Here is a 23,793-nt window from a genome sequence, read left to right on the forward strand (position 1 = left end):
TTATCTTCCACTTTACATTAAAGTTACCAATGTTTGTATCCTTTCCTCCCCTGGACCATAAATATTGAAAGTCCAGAAAACAGAATTAATCTTTCTGTTACCCAAAAAATGTAGCAAATGGAAGGAGGTTAATAAGCATTAACTGAACAAGTAAATGGGAGATTTCCACCTACAAGATGTAGAGGTCTATTCATAAAAGAACTTGACTGGATTTTCTGCTTTTTGCTGGTCAAATCACTGCTAAGATATATCTTCCCTGTGTATCTATCTGAACCAGGCCACCAACTAACTCCACCAGATTGCACTACAAAAGTGGGCCTGTTTCTATAATAATGAAAAATATACTTTGAAGGGGAAATGTTCGTCAATGGTTTCTAATCTTTTAACTACGATATCAACACTAATGACAATTTATCCCACTCAACATTCGATTCTAAAATAAATGAGTTGAAATTTGACATTAATTTTGAAAAATATAACACCATTTGAGATCACCTGAAACCTAAGAATGAGATGCCCTGTCTTGAGAGAATCACCTGCTAACAGGGCAAAAGGTAACTAGAGTAGGACAAAAGTTAACACTTGATAGTGATACTGTCTTACCCTTAGGAATTAAAAAGATAGCAAAATAAAATATATAATAAGAAATGTATTCTGGAAAATTTGAAGTAACAATTCTCACCTATATACTCACCTATATACTTAAGACCTTCAGTGAAACCTTTCAAATACAATAAATATGTTCTTTGCTAACATTCAGATATCGTCAAATTGTCTGACCCATGAACTATCACTATTCCCCTATTGGAATGGTTAAAATAAAGTCATGACAATACTAAATGCTAGCATGAATGAAGAGAAAGTTGATCACTCATACACTGCTGGTAGGAATAAAAAAACATTACTCTGGAAAAGTTTGGCAGTTTCTTAAAAACTAAAAATTCAATTAATACATGACCTAGTAATTGCACTTTGAGGACATTTTTCTCCAGAAAAAGGAAATCTTAAGTTTACACAAAAACTTGTACACAAATGTTCATAGCAGCTTTATTTGTAATCACCAAATTTGGAATGGGATCAGCCCAAATGTCCTTCAACAGGAGAGCAGTTAAACAAACTGTGATATACCAGGTATATCCATACCAGGAAACACTACTCAGCAATAAAAAAAAAGAACTACTGATGCACACAACTTAGATGACTCTTCAGGTGATTAGGCTGAGTGAAAAAAGCCAATCCAAAATTGCTGTATACTGTATGATTCCATTCACGTAAAATTTTTGAAATGACAAAATTTTAGAAATAGGGAACACATTAGTGGCTGTCATGGGCCTGGGCGAGAGATGGCAGTGGAGAAGTGGGTAGGATTTAGAAAGGGCAACAAAGAGATCCGTGTGATTTCAAACTACTTGGTATCTCGACTGTGGTGGTGGATCCATGAATCTACTTAGGTGACAAAACTCTACAGACATCTATGACGTTTGTAAAATGTTGCCACTTGGAGAATGGGGCAAACTCCATAGAGATATCTCTATTATTTCTTATACTGCATGTGAATCTAGAATTATCTCAATAGAAATTTCAACTGAAGAGGGAAAACAAAAGTTCTCTGCCTCATCTTAAAGCTTCATGACAGGAATGCCTAGCAGCCCAGTTGCCCAAAATATGAACCTGACTTGCCACCACTAACAGAAACTAAGAGTCCCTGACCTTCAGCACCATGGCAATATCTGTCAATTGTTCTGTTACTACATACCCTCCATCCCCCACGATGAAGTTACCCATCCCCCAGCTGCCATAAATGTGGCCTGCTCACAGCTCCCAGCTCAGTCTGTCCATCCCCAGGAATTATCCTCAGTGGAATGGAGTTGCCTTGCCTGAGGTTAGTCCCCCTTCTCAGGGGCATCCCGCATCCAATGCTTAGCCTACGCACAAGTACAAAAGCCTGGCCCCTTGCCTCAATTCAGAACCTCTCTGAAGGCCAGAGTTCATCATGGGATCAGGTGAGGCCCCATCACACTTCCACTTTAGTTCAACTTCTCCCTGTGCTTAATCCTGCTTCCCTAACTCTCCTCCAGGTTGTGGTACCAGGAAGCACTCTGCAGTAAACCACCTATACACAAACCTCAGTCCCCAGATTTGTTCTTCAGGGAACAGGGCCTATGCCAGCTGGCAGCCTACTCACCCAAACTGCGATTTTAGGTAATACCTTCTAAAATAAATTCAAAGAGTTTTACAAAACCCCATGTTGATCAAAACCTAAGCATACCTGATGGCCACATTTAAGACATAGCCAAACTGAAGGGTTTTCTTCTGTTTCTTCTTCAGATTTATCTTTTACTTTATTGTCCGTCTTACAATCTTGACAAATATTCCATTCCACGTTCAACAAGGCCCTTTTCAAATTACCTTGTTCCAATCCTTTTCTAATGTGTCTGCACGTAGGTTCTATTAAGACAAATAAAAAGGAGTAGGTGAGGTAAAATATGGCTTTCCGTGGTTAATCTCAAAACTTACCATTCATGTGAACATTAAAAATGAATTTACTCCACTAACTGTTAGATAATCTAAAAACTTAAATTCCTGTTTGATGTTTGAATATTATGATTACGTGAGAAAGAGATTTTACACAAATCTGAAATTTTGTTTTTTGAACTCCTAGGTACAACCATCACCATTCCAATTCCAATCACTTCAATTTATTTAACTATTTCCTTTAAAATTAAGGCTTTTATCATATTAATTATCCCCTTTATCTTAAAAGGTTCACGGAGAAGGTCCTTCAATAAATAATAAAACTATACAATAAACTATGCAATAAAACTATCGCAGGGCCAGCACTGTGGTAAAGGCCAGGGAACCTAAAAAAGACCAAGTCGCAGCCCTTCTCTTTGAACAGCTTATATTCTGGCAGAAGCAGATAAATAAATAAACACATAAGAATCTCCAAAATGTGCTAGAGCAGTACAAGAAGGGCTAGAAATTAATAAAGTTTACATACAGGAGGTAACATCTGTACAGCCTTAATAACAGTAATAAAATGTTCTGATATTAAGTACTTACTATGAGCCTAATACTGTACTAAATGTTTTGCATACACTATCTCATTTAATTATCAGATCCCCCCCTAAAAGAAAGACACTACTATCCCCAAAGACAGATGAGAAAACTAAGATTTAGTGCCCAAGATCACATAACTACTAAGCGGCTATGCCAAATTTGAGCTCACATCTTTCTGACCTCAAAGCTCACACTTGAAGCTATGAACTCGGGGAGGGAAAAACACCTGAAAAGGCCACATCCCATGAACAGAGTACGGAGGTATAAAATGTCATACTGTCTCCTGAGACTGGCAGTCACACGTGTGTAAAAATGAGCAGCGGGACCTGAGACCAAAACCCCTGTTGGGACCAGATCAGTAAAGGGCTCTGCAAGCCACTCTAAAGCTCTTCAGTTGTTTCAAGGACCCCAGAGGTTCAGAAACCAGTCAGGTGGCACATTTAGCTTATGCACAATGAACTTGCACCAAAAGAAAATAAATACAAATGAGATCATATTAAAAAACTACTAAATCCCAGCAAGTGGCCAAAGGAACACAAACTAAAAAAAGAAAATACTCTTTTTCAACTAGCAAATCAGCAGGTCTTTACAAATGATAGTAGCCAGTATTGATAAAGGGTGGGGAAACTGGCACTTTATTTCACTACTAGCGGGCCTGTAAATTACTACAATATTTTTGGAGGGCATTTTGGCAACAGAACCAAAAGAGCCTTGAAACTACGTATGCCATTTATTTCAGCAATTCTACTTCCAGAATATGTACTAAAAAGAGAACTGGATGTGCACAGAGATTTAGCTACAAAAATGTTTAAGATCACTCCATTCATATCACTGAAAAGGTAAAGATCACCTAAATGTATAACAGTGGGGAATTACCTAAATTATGAAATCAGCACCCATGGTCCTTACATCAATGGAATATCATGCCATTAAAAATGTTGTCAAGGGGTGCCCGGGTGGCTCAGTCAGTTAAGCGTCCGACTTCAGCTCAGGTCATGATCTCATGGTTCATGGGTTTGAGCTCAACATCTGGCTCTGTGCTGACAGCTCAGAGCCTGAAGCCTGCTTCAGATTCTGTGTCTCCCTCTCTCTCTATTCCTCCCCCACTCATGTTCTGTCTCTCTCTCTCTCTCTCTCAAAAATAAATAATAACCATTAAAAAAAATCTTAATGCTGTCAAAACTATTAAATAACATATAGATATAAACATTAAGTTAAAATGCAATTACAGAATGATAATGTACACTTTGATCCCATTTGTACATATTAAAATATATGTCCATTTAGGGATATAAACATAACTTTAAAGATTCAATTGGTGAAATATACCTAAAGATTCAGAAGAATCATCAATTGGAACAGTTTTTCCCTTTGTCCGTTTCTTTCCCATGTTGGCACTTTATGGATTACTTACTGACACAAAATAACAATCTAGAAAACAAGATAAAGTTAGCTTGACAAAAAAAAAAAAAAAAAGTAGGTTTTATATTTCTCTAGGAGACAGTAATACAACTAAGCCACATACTTTGCATGTCCATCACACTTTGTCACGTACAAAGACCATTCACATATTATCAGTAAGAACTCTGAAGGAGACAGGATAGTATTACCCCTGTTTTTCATAGCTTAGAAAACTGATTCTTAATAAGGTTTAGAGTTTGGCAATGAATGTAAAGGTCAGGAAAGAACCTGTCTTTCTTGAGAAATCTCAGCCCTTTCACACTACTGGGAATTCAATTTCTCACTACATAAATGTGGAATGGTGGTAGGCACTTTGAAACAGGATAATGCCCCTTCCTTCTAAACTATGCTTCTTAGGTCTGCAGTCTAAACTGATCATTTCTCCAAGAAAAGTTTAAAACAAGTCTGAAGATAATCTACTAAAGGGAGTCAGAAAATTTACAAATTTCAAAGCCAAATATAAAAAGTTGAAGCCAGGACACCTGGGTGGCTAAGTTGGTTAAGTGTCCGACTTAGGCTCAGGTCACGATCTCATGTTTTGTGAGTTTGAGCCCCGCATCTGGCTTTGTGCTGACAGCTCGGAGCCTGGAGCCTGCCTCGGATTCTGTGACTCCTTCTCTTCTCTGCCTCTCTCCCACTCATGTTCTGTCTCTCTCTCTCAAAAATAAATGAATGTTAAAAAAAAAAAAATTTTAAAAGTGATCCACTGTTCCGCATTTCCCACACCAGGACTTCCTATGGATAATAGCTGAGGATTTATTACAACCACATTCTCGACCGTTTACATTATTATGTTATTGCCAAAATCAGTTTGGACGACTATGACAAATCTAGCTGCACATCAAGTCTTCACCTCCTTAGTCAACAATTCAAAATTAGAAAACATCAAAAGCGCTGAAAGTACATCCAGGTCTACCTAACTAAATAATAATGATTTTAAAAACTTGTTCTTCACATAGGATAACTTAGTGCCAAAGTCAATTAAATGACTATAATAGTTATTTTACCTGGAGTGCTTATTAAAATTCTGATTACATAAGTGAAAAGTAGGACCTGGAAGATATATTTTGAAAACACTTCCCAATTAATTCTGATACTTAGCTGTCATCCTGTCCTGGCTTAGCATCTTAGAAATATTCCTCTTCTAGCTCTTAATTGGTTAGTGTAAATATAGTTAATTCAAAATAGTGGAAAATGAGTGCCACATCAAGTAATTATTAAACTTTCCAAGGATCATCTAAAATGTAACAAGTTTCCATGTCTACAATATACGTGAATTAACTAACAACTAACAAAAGAACACAAAGTATATGGATATATATAAAACTAGGGTATACTTTGTGTACATTTTGTCACCCTAAAATAACATGTTACATAATTTATCTTATTCAGAATTGTAGATTTTAGGGGGGAAAAAAATAGTGCTCAAGTTCTTGCCTCCAATCCAACTGCTCTAATCTGTGCTGCATCCCAGTACCAGATCTAATAATACCATTTTCATCACATCCATGCTCCTGAGCTGTACATTCACAGTCCTTTATAAACTGTCCCAATGCTCTAGTAATCCTGACTCTCATTACTTCCCCCCAAAAACCACTAAAGTGTAATTGCATGGTGCTTTCCATCTTCCAAGCCATTTCATAAACGTTATCTTATTTGATTTTCACAACAACCCTTTAAGTGGGGTATTTTGTTATAAGAAGGAACTCAGAAAGAAAATGATGAAAGATCACAGGGTGGCAGAGACGGATTGAAAACACGGATCTTTCTATTCCAAGACCACCACTATTTACATTCCAGTCAAGCCACGGTCTCCCCTAATGTCCCCTCCAAAACACCACGGCCCCACCTCTAGGCCTTTGATCTCTAGCTGGGAGTTCTCTCCATCCATCCAAATCTCATCAATCCTCCAAGCTGTCCTTTTCAATGAAACTGTAGACAACCATTCTACTCTAAATAAATCTCTCCACTGAATTTCCCCAATCTTTATAATGTGCACTACTCATTTTGTCCCCTAACCTGATACAATAATGGGCGGCTTCTTAAATCTTTGTTCTGGACATGTGTTATTTCTGTCTGGAATCTAAAGTTCTAGGAGAAAAAGAAAGGTTTTTGGCATTACTTCCAAATTGCCTAAAGCATCTAATGATTGTTAGTACATAGTAGGTCCTCAGAAATACTTCTTGCATGGAAATAGAAAAAGAGCATAAGTACCTGAGACATAAAGGTGATTACAAGGCGCAAAGGTAGGCACACATTAGAATGAAGCAAACAGGTTCCTGGGAAATCAAAAAGGTAAAGAATGAAGAAGTCTCCAGTAGTGAAGACAACAGAACTAGCAAATCTGGTTTGAGGAGTGCAGTAGCCCAGATTCCAAAGAAAAACTTCAAAGACTAATTGTAACTAGTACAGGGAGAGGACAGTAGGGGGTCACTGCAAAGCTGTGGAAAACGCTGCAGTAAATCTTTAGCAGCTATTAAAGGGCATCAAATGAGTCGAGAGAAGAGAGTGGTGAGTACCATCAGCTATAAAACATCAATAAACCTATTAAGTTTTTCAGGCGAGTCTTCAGAGGAGAGTCAGCTTCTTAGCCAAATTACTCTTTGCAGGACTCCACACAAAATGTAAATCAAAGCTGGTCTTGCCAGCTCGCATATTAATCCAGTTCCCTTCCCTTCCCAGTCTTCCCATACCTGCTCGATTCCATTAAAAAAAAAAAAAAGTGGAAGTATTTGGGAAACTTTGTCAGCAAGTCTTAAATATGGCTTTCAAGTTTGGCACAGGTCTGACCTACCCTAGGTTCACTGACTCGGAGAGATGACAGATCCTGCTTTTCCTACTAACCACCATATGGACACGGCAGCAAACCCAACCGCAACCAGTAGGGTGCTCAGGGCCGCGCGGCGCCTATCACACCTCCCCTTCCCTTCCAACTGCTCCGCACCCACGGAGAAACCTTGGGGTCCGGGGTCGAACAGGGCGCCAGCACCGACAACTCATTGGCCAGCTCCTGGAACTGACAGGACATGAAACCAATGAGAACGCGGTACCGGGCCGAGGCCAGGTAACGTGCTTAAGGAAGAGGAGCCTTCGAGAGGAGAACGAGGTCAAGGCAGGAAATTCGGGCTCTCGGAACGCAGGACGTCCTGCGAGCGGTGACTGAGAGTCAGTGGGAACAGAACTCACCCACGGCGACAGCGCCCATAGCTGCATCCCCTAATGGGCCTTTGGGCTGGACAGCCAGCTCCGTCTTCCTCCTGGTGACAGAGACAGCGACAGAGCCGAAGCCAGAGTGACCGCTAGAAAGCAACAACTTCCGGTACGCGGCATTATGGGAAGTAATTTATCCCCAGGGCCCGGCGGAGCCCACGCTATTTTATTGGCGCCTGCGCGCGGCTCCCTCCGGAAGTTCAGATTCAGCTGCTTGGAGGAGTCTAGCAGTTTTCCCCACTCTGGTTAACTATGGGGTTGTTTAAATGCTTCGGAAGCATAAGTACCTGATGGTGGTCAGAGTATTGGAATCTCCTTGATGGGTTACCTTATTCCTATTACATCTGAAGGCTGGCCAAGAGGGTGACATTTACATTTCATGCAGTTCCCCTAATTCTGTCCGATCAACTTCTAAAGTTAAGTACGTATATTGTCTTGAACCAATCTTGCCGAGGGAGGGTAAATTTTTCAAACATTTACTGTGTTCGTTTTCAAGATATGTACGTGCCGAGCCCCTTGTGAAGTGAATTAAACAAACAGGCTCGCTGCCCTGGGGTTTATTTAGTCTTCTACAGAAGACACAGTAATCGCTTGGGAAAAAAAAAAAAAAAAAAAAGATGCAAGCGCCAGTAGAAAAATAGGCGAGGGATATAAACAGGTAATTCACGATAAAAGGACAATTGGTCTTAAAAGATACGAAGAAATGCTCATCCATATTAGTGAGCAGATAAAAGTAGGTTAAGATAGTGGCGTCCTAATCTGTCGAATTGTCCAGAGTAACAATGGTTACATTTGGCTCTTGGCGGGGGGGGGGGGGGGGGGGGGGGGGGGCGGATCTGGCTTTCCTGCTCTTTACTGCTGATAACAATTTTTTTAAGCTTTCTTCATTAAGGTATCTTAGCACACAAGCATTTTTATTTTTTCCATTCTAAAACACAGCCTTGGGGACATTGTACCACCTGCTCTCTCTGCCTAGGAATTCTGCTCCCCATGATATTCTGTGGTTGGTAATTGTAATTCTGTTCACACCTTAAAAGTCACTTTCTCACAGAGAAATTGGCTGGGCAATCTAGGTTATATAGCCACCTGATCACTCACATCACTTTATTTTATGCCACTACCCAGCAGTTGTCACTATCTAGTATTTTTTTCTCATGTTTACTTACATATTTCTCCTCCCCCCCAATGCCCTAATTCCCATACATACACAGAAATGTGCAAATGTAAGCTTTGAGAGATGAAACATCTTTGTCTTGTTCACGGCTCCTCTTGTACCAGAAGTGTTGGCAACATAGTAAATGCTTAATGCTTATTGAAGGTCATTAGAAATGAAAAATTTTACAAGAGTGTTCATAGTAGCCTTACTCATAATAGCCAGAAAACTAGAAACAGCTCATGTTTTGAACAAAAGAATAGGAAAACTGTGGTATAGTCTTATAATGGAATTCTAAGCAATAAAATTGATAGACACAAGAATATGGACGAATCTTCAAAATATACTGAAAGAAGCCTTATACAAAAATACCTACTAATTCCATGCATGTGAACAGGCAAAACTAATTATGGCAGGAAAAACTCAGAACAGCGGTTCCCTGTTGGGGGTTTGGAGGGGGACTGACTAGGAAGGAGCATTTCTAGGGTGCTAATAATGGTCTATATCTTAATAGGGTTTGAACTACAAAGTCGTATGCGTTTGTCAAAACTCAACCAATATACATTTAAGATGTGCATTTCACTTTTACCCCAAAATAAAAAAATCAAATATTTAAGTCTGTTATACATGCTGAAGTATTTAGGGAGAAGTGTGCTAATGTCTGCAAATTGCTTTGAAATGGATCAAAACGGATGGGATGAATGGATTAGATACATGACAAAGCTGGTAGAATAAAATGTTATGATAGTGTGTCTAGATTCATGACAGTGTCACTGTCTTAACCTTAGCACTATAGACAGTTTAAACCAGCAAATTCTTTGTTGTAGAGAGATGTCTTATGCATTGCGGAAGTTGAGCAGCATGGCTAGGCCCTACCCATTAGATGCCAGAAGCACTCCTCCAGTTGTAACAACTCAAAATATATTCAGACATTACCAAATGTCTTCTGAGACATTTTTGCCCCCCCCGGGGGCAAAATCGCCCACCCTTTTTTTCCACACCCTTAAGAATTGCTCCTGTTTCACTATAAAATTCTCTCAACTTTATGCTTGAAATTTTTCATAGAAGTTTGGAGAAAAAATACATTTAATGACATTGGAAAATGCCCACAAACCACCAAGTAAAAGATGACGCCATGAAAACACATGTACTAATCTTATTGGGGGGGGGGGGAGTGCGAGTTATTAATACTAATGACTATCAGCGTTTACCAAAAAATCTTGAGATTTCTAAAAATAAATAACATCACAAAGAAAAAAGTGCATTACCGATATTTAGACTGTGAAGAAAAATCTAAAAATTACCCTCATGGTGGAGTCGCCTTCAAACTACCCTTTTATTAGCCGAGATAAAGTTCTATGCATGCACATGGCATTTCCTAAGGTCGTCAGCCACAACCACCATCCAGGCTCACCTCTCCCTAATGCCTTGCCATTCAGGGGCCAACAGCATCCCTATTGTGTGGGAAGATGTTAGGAACGCAGAACAGGGGGCCCTATATCTACATACCGAAACCCAAGCTACATTAAACCGAATGATTCCTACACAGGCTTGAATTTGAGGAGCGTTAGTTACTTTAATAGACCATTCCTTGACCCAGGAAACAGTGCTAATACTTCTCCGTGACAGTGGCAGCAGCTGGCAAGTCCCCATAGGGTAGAATAAGAAGAACTCTATGACTGAGAACAGAGCGGAGCCAAGAATCCCAGCCACCCAGCAGGTGCCAGGACCAACCGGCCAGCATCACTGGGCTTCCGGGGCGCGCGGCCCCGAGCGCGCGCATGCGCCAAGCCGGGAGGGTGTCGTCTCACTTCCCGTAGGCCGCCCCGCTGGAGTTTGTGGGCTTCGAATTGCCTAGCTCTGGAATCCTGAGGCTCCTTCTGGATGAGACCTGAGCTGTTCGTGCAGCCAGAAAATCCGGGGTTCCAGCACGGAGGGGATCCATCGCTCCAGGTGAGGTTTCCGTCTACTGCCACCCAGCCGCACCGGGGGTTTCCCGTGTTGCGGGCCTGTCTTACCCTAAGGCAACTTGGCGACGTAGTGGCACCGCCTTCCAGCGGGCTACACGCTGCTCATTGGTTAGAGCAATTCCTGACGCCGCCCACAGCCGGGACCACCCCCCCCCCCCCCCTTCTCCATCCGCCACTACCCCCCGTGCGGGTCAGGTGTTAGGGGCGACGGCGCCTGCGCACAGGGCTTCGATTACGGGCTCCAGCCGCTTGCCCAGTGTCAGGTCCTGTGCAGCCTGGCCCCCATCCCCTCTGTAAAATAAAAATTTGCGAGGAAAAAAGAATGACTCCACTTAGGAAACTCAAGTTTTATTCTACGTTTGTACAGCATTCATTGAAATCTTGAGTCAGAAAATTCTCTACAAGATTTTTTTGTTTGCACTGAAATCTCATCTACGGAAATAAGTTTGACAAGTAAATTATATATTTGTGACATCACTCCCAGAGTTGTCCGCACACGGGTCTCAAACTTCTTTGCTGGTTCCATTTCATCTTCCAGACCTCCAGACTCTGTGGGACTTTCTCCCAACTTCACTCACTCCCTGAGTGACCAAACAAACATGCCTTTATTGTGTGTTGGTTACTCCCAAAATTACATCTCCACCTGGATACCTCATAAAGTGCATAATTACATCCAACTGTCTGCTGAATAGCTCTACTTAATAGGTGTCTTAATAGGCACTTCATTCCATATTTTCTTTTTTTAATGTACTGTTAGAGAATTTTTTATTTTATTTTTTTAATGTTTATTTATTTTTGAGAGAGAGGATGTGTGTGCGAGGAGGGAATGACAGAGGGAGAAAGACAATCCCAAGCAAACTCCATGCTGTCCGCACAGAGCCCCACACGGGACTGGAACTCACACACCATGAGATCATGAGCAGAAATCAAGAGTCAGCTGCTTAACCAACTGAGCCACCCATCAAACTCAGGACTGTGAGATCATGACCTGAGCAGAAATCACAAATCACAGGCTTAACTGACTGAGCCATCAAGGCACCCCCATTCCATAGTATTTCTAAAACCAGGCTTCAAGTTTCCATCATTTTCCCTACGTAAATAAATGCCAAATCCATTCTTCCAATGTCTTAATGCTTTAGATTCATTCTTCAGTCCCTCCCAGTCTCTTCCTTGTAGTCACCTTTAGCAGAGAAGTGGTCCCTGACTGCCCTGTGTACAGTTGAACAACTCTCTCCTCCCTCCTACCCACTTGTTCCTTATCCCCTTCATCTTCTTCAGTCTTTATCCACTAGACATACATATTTGGTTTTTGTTGTCACGGTCTTCTCCCACCGAATTAAGTCTCAATGATAGCAGAGATTTCTGTGTGATTCTTGTTCACTGTCATAGTCTTAATGCCAAGGACAATGCTTGACACACAATAGGGACTCAAGAAACATCTGTGAATGAATAACAAATAACAATCCTAGCAACCACTTTTATAGTACTTGCTGTATCGCCACACATTGTTTTCAGCACTTTCCACACATCATCATTTAATCCTCAAGTGACCCTATCATTCCCATTTTGGAGATGGGGAGATCGAGGCACAGAGAAATCAAGCCACCTGCCTAAGGGCACGTTGGCAGTCTGAGTCACAGAGTACATCCTTAAGCCACTATGATAAAAAGCCAAAGTAAATTCATTTCCTCTAATAGCCATCTACCCAGTTGTTTCTTGGATTCCTTTTAAAACAGATTAGGGGTACCTGGGTGGCTCAGTCAGTTAAACGTCTGGTTCTGACGCACAGGTCATGATCTCACAGTTGGGTTCCTGAGTTCGAGCCCCATGTTGGGCTCTGCACTGACAGCACAGAGCCTGCTTAGGATTATCTGTCTCCCTCTCTCTCAGCCTCTCCCCTCTGTGCACTCTCTTTCCTTTCTCTCTGTCTCTCTCAAAAATAAACATTTAAAAAATAAAACAGACTAGAAAAGATATTCATGGAATTCCAGTGAGGTCGGGGATTTTAAATACTTACATGAATATTTTTTTTAATAACAGAGCAAATGCTTAAGGTAGCATGTCAAATGGAAATAGGGTATAAAATTATACGAAGTCACTAGTAAAGGAAACATTGTGTTTAAGGGAGGGAGGAGTATTTGCTGCTCTAACAGTTTTTGAAAAGGCCTAAGGATGGTGAGTAGCGCTGGTAATATTTAAACTACTTAAATTGGGGTGGTTTGAGGACAAACCAGGGATTCCTGATCTGTGTAGAAGGTCTAGGGAAAAAAACATGTTCTGGGGTCAAATAGGTTTGGGACACTCAGTATCCTAAACTTCTTAGAAATTCACAATGCATATTGGAATGTAACAATAAAGACTGAGATGCCACACACAAAAAGTGTGCCCATATAATTTACTTTCCAAACGGGGTTATTTTTGTCTAAGATAAATGCTAAACTAAGTTGGTACAACGGCATGACTCATGGTCACCCTAAAGAAGCTTGTTAAACTTGGTGTCATTCAGCATTTCCAGAACTTATTTAAGCCCAAAATTCTTTGTGTAATTTTTTTTCCCCAGCATGGCAGTGACACCCTGATAAACCATGTTTTAATGACTTTAAGTTGAAAAATCATTGGGATTAGGAATGATGTGTTGGCATTGATTTATGCTCTGATCTGTGGAGATAGCCTATTGTGTGCAAGAGTGCCTCACATTTTCCTGATTCCTATCCAGTTAATCCTAATGAACTTAACACCCCACCACATTTAGTCATTCTCATAATCCTTGAAGTGTTTGTGACAGAACCCATTACTGTTACTGATCTGCCACCTGTGAGTAATTGACATTTCTCTTTAAGTAGAACTTTTTTATTCTTTAAAAGTACCATACAGTGAACTAGCTCAATTGTCAACCAAATACCATTTTCTGATATTAAAGAAATGATCAGTTATATTGGATGGAATAAAGAAGATTTGAATAACGGAAGAGACATGTTGCTAGAGGGCTTGATAATGGATCATCCAAGGCACCTTCGTGACCTGGATCCCCTCTACATGTGCTGGTGTTTTGTGCTACCAGTCTGTGAAACTAACAGCCAGATCACCAACTGGGATGAATTCACTCCACTAAGTAGCTGTCAGGGTCTTGGGCTAGTTTGCCATCAACTGAGGGAAACCTAACACACTCGGACCCCTCTTCTCAGACTGCAACCCTCTCACTCAATCACAAATTATGTGAACATTTCTCTGTTAGATAGTCGGTACTCTCTTGAGTGTCTTCAGAGACCTCTGTTAGACACTGCATACAATACGTATAATGACAGTTCACAGCATGAGTTGATGGAGGCAGAGTCCAGGTAAGAGAAGTCAATGTTCTAGAGGGAAATAGATATACGCTCAACTTTGAAATTTTGAAGAGACCGCTTAATGAAGGGGCTGTTTACAGAGGTGTGGCCAGGTTTAAAGAAACGCTTACTACCCCGAGACCTGAAAGGTCTGCTGGCACTGAGGAAGAAGGACTGCCCACAAAAGCTATGGTCTGAAGGGGTCACAGCCATTGTTAGAATCCCACCCAAACAGGAAAGGGGTAGTGAAGAAATACCCTAGCCTCTTTCTCCTGCCATCCTCCTCCTTCCTGACGGGGCATTAGCTGAACCTAACCATAAGAAAAGCAGAAAAGTTGAACGGTATAGGCTGCAGAAGTCAGTTTTTCAGAGTCCAGAGCAGGGAAAAGAAGGACCAAGCGTGTGTTTAGGGGACAAACAAAAAGTAACTAGCACAAGAGAAAATTGTCCAAATGATGAGCCCCTAACCAGGCCTTGGTGGTCAGGGTTGTGAGGAAGGGACAGGTTCAGGCCCATACCAATTTAATTGTGCTTTCCTGCCTCACAGACCTTTCTTCTCTCCCCACTATGTCTCCTTCTCCACTGGTCTCAGCCTCTCTTCAGGGTTCGACTCCGATCCTGTCTCCTTCCTTAAATCTTTCCTGATGGCCCATTTCATTGATTGTGCACTCCTCTTAATCCCCACAATAATGCCTATACTGGTCATTTAACGCTTAGCCTTTTTATCTTCATTGTTATATATCTTATTAGATAATACGTCCTGATCCTCAAACTAAAAAGAAAACCCCAGGGAGGAATGAAGGATGAAGCTCTACATATAGTAGTTACTCAATAAACATTTACCAGAGGTGAGAAGAATTCCATGAAGACAGGATTAACCAAGATAATGGTGTTTGATTTCACAGAGTAAATTCTCTTGGAGAAGGTAAGCCATGTTTCCTTTGCAGCAGTGGGACTGAGCTCTGTTTTTCTTTTCAGATGTGTAACCTTTCTTTTTTTCTGAATTCAGAAGCACTAAATAGTAATCCTAAAACTTCAAACAATACAGAAACATACAAATCAGTCCTTCCCTTCTTCCCTCCACCCACATTTATTCAACTGTTCATAGTTTGGTAAATTCTCTTTCTGACTTTGTTCATGTATGTGTAATGATATAACAAGAATAGTAAGACCATAATTGTTTATATCCTTCCACAATCTACTTTTTTTAGGTAACCATGTATCATGAACATCAGTGTTAATATACATTTTTTTAATGATCTCATGATTTTCTACTATTTAGATACATATTTATTTAACTGATCTATTGTTGAACACTTTGGTCATTTCTGATTTATTGTAAATAATAAGCATCCTTACAAAAAACTTTTTTTTATATAATGTCTGATTTTTTTCTATAGGTCAGCTTCACAGAATTGGAATATTTAGACCAGTTTTTCCTATAGCAACTTTTTCTTCTGTGACACTTACCAGACGTTAACCACCTTTGTGTGTGTGTGTGTGTGTGTGTGTGTGTGTGTGTGTGAACACAAGCCAATTTGATAAGTTAAAATTATCATGTTGGGGGGACTTCCACTTTTGGAACAACATAATAGGTATACTTTTCCTAATTTGTCCTGCTAAATACAACTAGGAATCTTGAACATTATTTCTAAAGCAAACACAAAAGAAGTGGAGAAGAAGGCAGATCAACTAGGGACCTTGGGACCCAAGGAAGGACACAGTGGTAACTTCCTTCGGTATTCTTTTTTGCCTCAAATATCCTAGACTTGATTAAAGAAGCAGCAAACCAGAAATACCAAGGGTACAGACCAAAAAAGAATTTTAAAGCCCCCAAAAAGCCTGCTCTCTCTAAAGTACCAAGAAAGGTGCAGCCAAGCAAGATGGAAAACATTTAGATAGTTAAATGCTCTACACCAAGCAAATAGCACAGAAAACACTGTAGCCTCTACCTGACCCACACCAGCAAAAGGAGCCTTGATTCTATCGTCACTGAGCTGTAATAAGCACTCAGTGCCCACTCCTTGTCAGGATGGTACCAAAAACAATATGATTAGGGACCCAGGACTTTCCTCCCTGCCTGGTGATAAGAAGGACCTTACCACAGTTTTGATGTTAGACCTGTGTCACATTCATGTCAGACCACATGGGGAGCCTGTACTTCCACTCTCATGCAGCGATAACAAGGCATCTCTCCTTCACCCAGCTGCAGTGATGTCCAAAAGGCCTAGTGGGGAGTCCAGATTTTCACCACCGCCTGTCAGTAACAAAGGATCCCCTCAACATGGTGTTAGCAGAGGCCACATGGGTAGCAATAAGGAGGCACTCCCACCCCTCCCAGCCATAAGTCCCCCATTTTTTTTACCCTCCTTTCTGGAGCAGTATCAGAAAAAATATGCTAAAATGAAAGATTTGAGTAGTGTTCAGTCTCATAATACCTAAAATGTCCAGATTTCGATAAAAAAATCACTCACATACCAAAAACAAGGAAAATCTCAAACTAGGTGAAAAAAACAAAAAATAGATGTCAATGCCAGGATAACAGAGATGGTAGAATTACCTGACAAAGATTTTAAAACACCCATCATAAGTCTGCCTAGCTGGCTTAGTTGGAGGAGCATGGGACTCTTGATCTCGGGGTCATGAGTTCAAGCCCAATAGTGGGTATAGAGATTACTTAAATAAATAAATAAATAAATAAATAAATAAATAAATAAATACATAAATCTTAAAAAATAAAACACCTATCATTAAAATTTTTCAGTGAGCAATTACACACTTCAAGCAAAAAAAGCAGGGGGTGGTGCAGCTGGATGGCTCAGTTATTTGAGCGTCTGACTCTTGATTTCAGCTCAGGTCATGATCTCACAGTTAATGAGATCGAGCCCTGAATCAGGCTCTGTACTGTCAGTGCACAGAGCCTGCTCAAGATTCTCTTCCTCCCTCTCTCTCTGCTCCTCCCCCCCCTTCTCTCTCTCAAAATAAATAAACAAGAGTCTCAGTAAAGAAATAGAAGATATAAAGAAGAACCAAATGAAAATGTTAGAGCTGACAAATGCAATAACCAAAATTAAAGACACACTAGATAGACTCAACAACAGAAGGAAGGAGACAGAGGAAAGGATCATTTAACTGGAAAACACAATAATAGAAATTATACAATCTAAACAATGGAGTGAAATAGGCCAAAAATAAATGAACAAACAATTTTAAGAACATGTGGGACTATAACAAAAGATCTAACATGTCATTCCAAAAGGAGAGGACAGAGCTGAAAAAGTACTTGAAGAAATGATGGCTGAAAATTTCCGAAATTTGTCAAAAAGCATAAACAGATTCAAGAAGTTGAATGAATGTCAAGCACAAAGAACTCAAAGAAATTCAAATCAAGACATCATAGTCAAACTTCTGAAAACTAAAGACAAAGAAAAGGTCTTGAAAGCAAGCAAGACATGAACCTTAGCTATAAGGTTCAAATAAGAGAATATTTCTTGCCAGAAACTGGGGGCCAAAATAAAGAGGCATAATATTTTTCAAGTGCTGAAAGTAAATAATTGTCAACCTAGAATACCACATCCAGTGAAAATATCCTCAGGAATGAAGGGTAAATCAAGACAATTCTAACATGAAGGAAAACTAAGAGAATTTGTCACCAGCAGACCTACCCTAAAAAAATGGCTCAAGTAAGTTCTCTATATGGAAAAGAAACAAAAAAAGAATTATTATGGAGGAAATGTCATGAAAAAGGCAACAGTATGGTCAAATAAAATGGGTTTCCCTTCTGTTGAGTTTTCTAAATTATACTTGGTGGCTGGAGCAAAAAGTATAACACTCTTGTGGTTCTAAATGTATACAGAAGAAAATTTTAAGGTCATTATATTACAAATGGGGGAAGGTAAAGGAACATAAAGTAACATAAAGTTTCTGCACATCAAACTGTTAAAATAAGACACTGGTGATGTTTTACGGGTGTGTGTGTGTGTGTGTGTGTGTGTGTGTGTGTGTGTGTGTGTGATGTTTTATATAGGTGTGTGTAGAATAACCACTAAAAGAGTTATAAAAAGAAATGCAAAAACTTTATACATTAACCAAAATGGAATTCCAAAATATCTTCAAGCTACAAAAGGCAGGGAAAAGAAAACAAAGAAATGAAAAATATAGAAAGCAAACAGAAAATAAAATAGTTGACTTAAGCCTTAACATATCAGTCATTGTATTAAATGTAAATTGTCTAAATACAGTAATTAAAAGGCAGAGATTTGCCCCCTCACCCCCACACAAACCCATACATACAAAGAATTATCTGGTCTGAAATATCAATAGTTCCAAGATTGAGAAATCCTAAACTAGAATCTAGTTAAGTCTAGACTCTAGACTTTCAACAAATTCATGTTTTCTAGCTGCTTTCTAAGGTACCTAGTGCTGGTTCCTAAGCCTTCCTAAAGTTCTGCAACTTCCCTACCCACCTGACCAAGCAACTAATAGAGGAAAGAAAGCTGAAATCTAAGTTAGTTATAACTCACTTGCCACTTTCCACCTTTCAAAATTTTGTTAATAGCTTTTGTTATTCCCTTTCCCTTTGTCTTTGAGAATTTATCCTTTTACTCTCATTTTAATGGGGTCACAGAGAAAGGGAAATATTTATGCAAGGCTCGTCCTCCATGTTTTATCAGAAGTCCCCACACTTTTTCGGGAAATGCAATTAAAATTATCTTTAAAAAAATCCTACTTGGGGTGCCTGGGTGGCTCAGTCAGTTTAATGTCCGACTTTGGCTCAGGTCATGATCTCACGGTTTGTGGGTTCGAGCCCCAGGTTAGGCTTTGTGCTGACAGTGTGGAGCCTGCTTGGGATTCTCTCTTTCTCCCTCTCTCTGCCCCTACCCCACTTGCACTTTCTCTCTCTCTCTCTCAAAATAAATAACTAAACATTTTTTAAAAATCCTACTTGATTAGCATCTCAGTAACCTTTATAAGCCTGGAATGAGGAAGACTTCTCTAACAAAGACTCAACATCCAGAAGCTATGAAAGCAAAAGTTGATGAATATGCCTACTTAAAAACTCATGAGTGGTACACACAGACACAAACAAAATACCACAAAAAAAGACTATTAGAATTTTCTTAGGGTTGCCTGGCTTGCTCAGAAGAGTGTTCCACTCTTGATCTCAGGGTTGTGAGTTCAAGCCCCATGTTGGGGATAGAGATTACTTAAATAAATGAAAAATGAATTCTTTGTTTTTAAACAGGAGAGGGGTTACTATGTAAAAACTTAAGCTTTAGTATGGCAACTTTTGGAAGACAACTTGGCAATATCTGCCAAAATTTTAAATGTTATACCTATTGCTCCAGCAAGCCACCTCTACAAACTTAACCTTGAGTACACAGTATTAACAGTTTGCCAAACTGTATATCTAAAAAGAACTTCTATTGTAGAAGTGTTCATAACAGCAAAAGTGTGGAAACAAACCAAGTGCCCATCAATAGGTAAAGAATGCAATAAATCATGACATGTCTGCATGATTCAGTCTGACAGTCAACCACTAGAAAGAATGAGACAAACCCCTATGTACTGACTGTGAATAGATCTGCAACATATATTTGGAGGGGAAGAAGTGGGGGGGGGGAAGATATGTATATGTGATCCCTGTGGGTATACTTTGATTATATATCTCACTTTTTACATACATTTAAAGTTTATACCACCATCTATTTTCTATAGAGGTATATATGTCATGACTAAAATGTTTTGTTTCTGAAATACCAAAACTCTTTGCCTTGGACAGGAGACTTAGGCAGATAGAGGAAGAGATCACCAGCAGAAACTGTATCTTCATTTTTCAACCTTCTACCATTGGACTTTTTTACCTCGTCCTTTTTTTTGTTTTTGTTTGTTTGTTTGTTTGTTTTTTTAATGTTAGTAGGGGTTACTTGCACTGTGGATTATTAGCATTTATTTTCTCTTCTTCACGGTCTTCTGCTTTTTAAAAACCAGTAAACACTAATATTAAGAGAAAAATATTTACCATCTACATAACTAACTCTACTCTATTCATTCTAGGTTTCCAAAGTAACCAGTCATAGCTTCTCTCCTGGCTATATCATTGATATGACTCTTGACTACATAATTAGTTTACTTCAAGGAAATTGCTCATTGTGGTAGCTCAAGATGCCAGATCAACTATCTAGATACAGAGGGACTTGGTGCCTGGTTATTATTAGAGTTTTATGGCTTTCACTGGATTGGCCTATGGTTTGGATCCTTAGTGTATTACATCTGTTTAAATTTCGTGTTTTATGAAGAAATCAAATACACTTTCAATAAGTACCTATATTGATCTATTAAGTTCTCCCAAGATTGTATTTATAAATTATCTCTCTTATCCTCACCTCCTTAGAATTTTACAGATATCCAAAAATGATTGAGATTGAACAGGCAGAGGCCCAGCTCTCTGAGCTAGACCTGCTCGCCAGTATGTTCCCCGGTGAAAACGAGCTCATAGTGAATGACCAGCTGGCTTTAGCAGAAGTGAAAGATTGTATTGAAAAGAGGACAATGGATGGACGATCTTCAAAAGTTTACTTTACTATCAATATGAACCTGGACATATCTGAGGAAGAAATGGTAATTCAGTTTGCTTTTGGAAGAACTAAAATATATCAAGACTTAAAACAGCACTTAGGACATGTTCTTCCTTTTTTATCAGGTGATGTTTTCTCTGGCCTGTATTCTTCCCTTTAAATACCCTGAAGTTCTGCCTGAAATTACTGTCAGGTATGTTACAGAAATTGGCCAACATTAGACTTCAAATTTATCTGAAAATGAAAGCAATTCTTAAGTTTGTTTTATGTTGCAAGAAAATTGATTTAGTTTTTGTATTCCATATCTTTTCCATCAGATCAGTATCACTAAGTAGATCTCAGCAGACTCAGCTGAACACAGATCTAACTGCATACCTGCAAAAGAACTGTCTCGGAGATGTCTGTATATTGAATGCCACAGAGTGGGTTAGAGACCATGCCTCTGGCTATATCAGCAGAGACACCACACCTTGCCCTGCTCCAGGAAGTACAGTCCAGCCAGTTGATCTCATTCTCACAAGACTGTGGATCTATAGCCATCACATCTACAACAAATGCAAAAGAAAGAATATTCTAGAGTGGGCAAAGGAGCTTTCCCTCTCTGGATTTAGCATGCCTGGGAAGCCTGGTGTTGTTTGTGTGGAAGGCCCACAAAGTGCCTGTGAAGAATTCTGGTCAAGGTTTGCTTTCACAAATTTTGTATGCTGGGTCAATAATTTTAATAGTAAATAGGATACTAGAGATGAGGGAATTAGTATATCCCTGGGATTGTACCTTACGGGGATTCAGTCTCAAGTCAGTGGATAAGACAGAATTTACACATGGTTGGCATCACCCCCCCTTCCCTGACACAGTGCACATAGGAGATGTTCTATAAATAACTGTTGAATTGAGCCGCTGCCCAATATGCTATGATCCCCTCCAGTTCCATTGATCTGATTCTTCTTACTGATGTGACAAACTGTGCATACCTATGAAACAAAGGGATTTCTAATCTTCTCATTTCTGTACTGACTTCCTAAATGAATTTCTAAGACGTCCTCTTGAGAATCTGAGAGCAGTTTCCACATTTCTAAAATGTTGATATGAGGCGGTAGCAATAAATGAGTTTGGGGATAGGATGGTGACCAGTATCATATTTGATTAAAACAAATCCCTGTGAGATAAAAGTAGGTTTCTTTACTTCCAGGAAGAGGCATTGCTAAGTCTGTTATATAACTTGTATTTTCAGTGCTCTAGAAGGCAAAACAAATTCTCAGTATTTCTACTTTGAAACTTTCTTTTCAGACTCAGAAAATTAAACTGGAAGAGAATTTTAATTCGCCATCGAGAAGACATTCCTTTTGATGGTGCAAATGACAAAATTGAAAGAGAAAGAAAATTTTCATGTTTTGAAGAAAAAGTATTCAGTGTGAATGGAGCCCGAGGAAACCATATGGATTTCGGTCAGCTGTATCAGTTTTTAAATTCCAAAGGTTGTGCAAATGTTTTCCAGATGTTCTTTGGTGTGGAAGGACAATGACTGGGCAGAGGAGTAGTTGAAAGCATTTTGTCACTGTTGGCCTTTCGACTTCCCCCCCCCCCACTGTCTCTTGAAAGATGAAGTAATTCTTTTTTAGCCCCCTTCCAGAATGTTAGGGGGGGGAAAAGAGGGAAAAAAGGTAGTATAGCTGAAATGTATCTGTTAAAAAGATGTCATAACTGAAAGGAGAACTGTTTTAAGTATAATCTTAAAATCGTTGATAGAAAGTTCTTGACATAGAAATTACCCATTTTGAAAGAGAAATTAATTACACCAGAGGGAGAGGCAGGTCCAGCTTGCCATCTGCTCCCACCTGTCCCCCCAGCCCTGCTTCCACTAAGAACCTGGAAAAGCTAGATGTTCACTCTCCCAGCCTCTCTTCCACTAGGGGTGGTCTCAACACACGGCTTTGGGTGGGGGACTTCCTGGTCAAAAGCGCAGATGCAGCGAGGGCACCTCTTCTTCCCCTTCCTGCCACAGACACTACAGAAAAGGCTGAAGCTGCAGTAGGGTAGGAAGGGCCAAGAAAACCACAGAGATGCCTGTCCCCACGTTGTTGAGCTGCCGATCCAACACCAGCCCCTGCCTATCTCTAGACAGCTTGTTATGAAATAAAACCAGTTTCATTTCATTTTCTGTGCCTGTTACTAGCAGCTGAAAGCCAGATTGCCAAGTAGACTTTTCCCAAAGCATTAGTTTTGCATCTACCCAGCCATTTGACACACAAACAGGTGGAAGTTTTTCTTGAACAGAGTTGGCAGTTCCTCTCTATTTTGGTATACTTCCCTTGTCCCTGTCCCTGGGCTCGCCTCACAGAAGGCTGAGGCACCAGAACTCAAACTTTTTAACAGATTTCAACAACTCATCAGATTGGTAATTTACAAAATTTGGTCTTGGCAAACTGGATCAACACATTTTTCATACTGGAAATGGCTTTCTATAAATTTAGTTTCAGCAATTTACCTAGAGTCAAATAAACACACTACCTGGTTTTTGTGGCCCTCCATAAGTCAGTTCCCAAAATACTTATTAAATAATACTTACTAGCTGCCAGCACTCCAGTCAGTACCATGCAATGAGTATTCCTTGAAGATTCAAACTTGGTTAGAGGAATGGGTGGGGGCAGGCGGGGGCAGACACAATACATTATTTATCTTAGTAAAAAGTTGGAGGCAACCTATGTGCCCATCACTAAGTGAATCAGTAAGTGTAATATGATACATATGATGCAATACTATGTAGAATTCAGAAGGAATGAAGTAGAACTAACAAGGCAATGTGAGTAGATCTTAAATACAAAGGTGGTTAAACACCATTCTGTAAAAGGAAGGGAGGTATATGCAAAATGACCTCCAAAAACCAAGGCCCTAAGACTGAAAAGGCCAATGAGTCCAGCTTGACAAGAAATGGTTTATTAGGGGGACTTAAGGACAGAAGGGACAGAAGCGTGTCTTGGATGGCCACAACATGAGTACATCTCCACAAGTCCATCTTTCCTAGGACCTACTTTTTT

The 23,793-nt window shown here is 39.8% G+C and overlaps 2 protein-coding genes across 11 annotated transcripts in view; one reads left to right on the top strand and one right to left on the bottom strand.

Annotated features, from left to right (window-relative positions):
• USP16 (ubiquitin specific peptidase 16) overlaps positions 1 to 7,845 on the bottom strand; it is a 27,445-nt gene extending 19,600 nt beyond the window's left edge. For 4 of the 9 annotated variants that reach the window (XM_011285734.3, XM_019839475.2, XM_003991492.5 and 1 more), the window contains exons 1-3: positions 7,708 to 7,845; positions 4,390 to 4,491; positions 2,270 to 2,448 (exon numbers count right to left, since the gene is read on the bottom strand). In XM_011285734.3, the coding sequence (XP_011284036.1) occupies positions 2,270 to 2,448; positions 4,390 to 4,450 (240 nt within the window). In that variant the 5' untranslated portion in view covers positions 4,451 to 4,491; positions 7,708 to 7,845. Of the gene's footprint in view, positions 1 to 2,269; positions 2,449 to 4,389; positions 4,492 to 6,735; positions 6,801 to 7,315; positions 7,461 to 7,707 lie in introns of those variants that run through there. The other 5 variants (XM_011285733.3, XM_023238832.2, XM_019839474.3 and 2 more) reach the window with 5 other exon arrangements.
• RWDD2B (RWD domain containing 2B) lies at positions 7,701 to 22,911 on the top strand. 2 transcript variants are annotated; one of them, XM_011285736.3, is made up of 6 exons: positions 7,701 to 7,840; positions 14,931 to 15,105; positions 20,575 to 20,801; positions 20,884 to 20,951; positions 21,076 to 21,438; positions 22,046 to 22,911. In XM_011285736.3, the coding sequence occupies exons 3-6, from the start codon at positions 20,595 to 20,597 to the stop codon at positions 22,278 to 22,280; spliced, it is 873 nt and encodes a 290-aa protein (XP_011284038.1). In that variant the 5' UTR covers positions 7,701 to 7,840; positions 14,931 to 15,105; positions 20,575 to 20,594; the 3' UTR covers positions 22,281 to 22,911. The 2 variants fall into 2 exon arrangements, with proteins under 2 accessions (XP_011284038.1, XP_003991542.1); XM_003991493.4 differs by lacking the exon at positions 7,701 to 7,840 and adding an exon at positions 10,071 to 10,837.
• The last annotated feature ends 882 nt before the right edge of the window (positions 22,912 to 23,793 follow it).

The sequence above is a fragment of the Felis catus genome, chromosome C2 (genome assembly GCF_018350175.1).
Source record: "Felis catus isolate Fca126 chromosome C2, F.catus_Fca126_mat1.0, whole genome shotgun sequence".
Lineage (NCBI taxonomy): Eukaryota > Metazoa > Chordata > Mammalia > Carnivora > Felidae > Felis > Felis catus.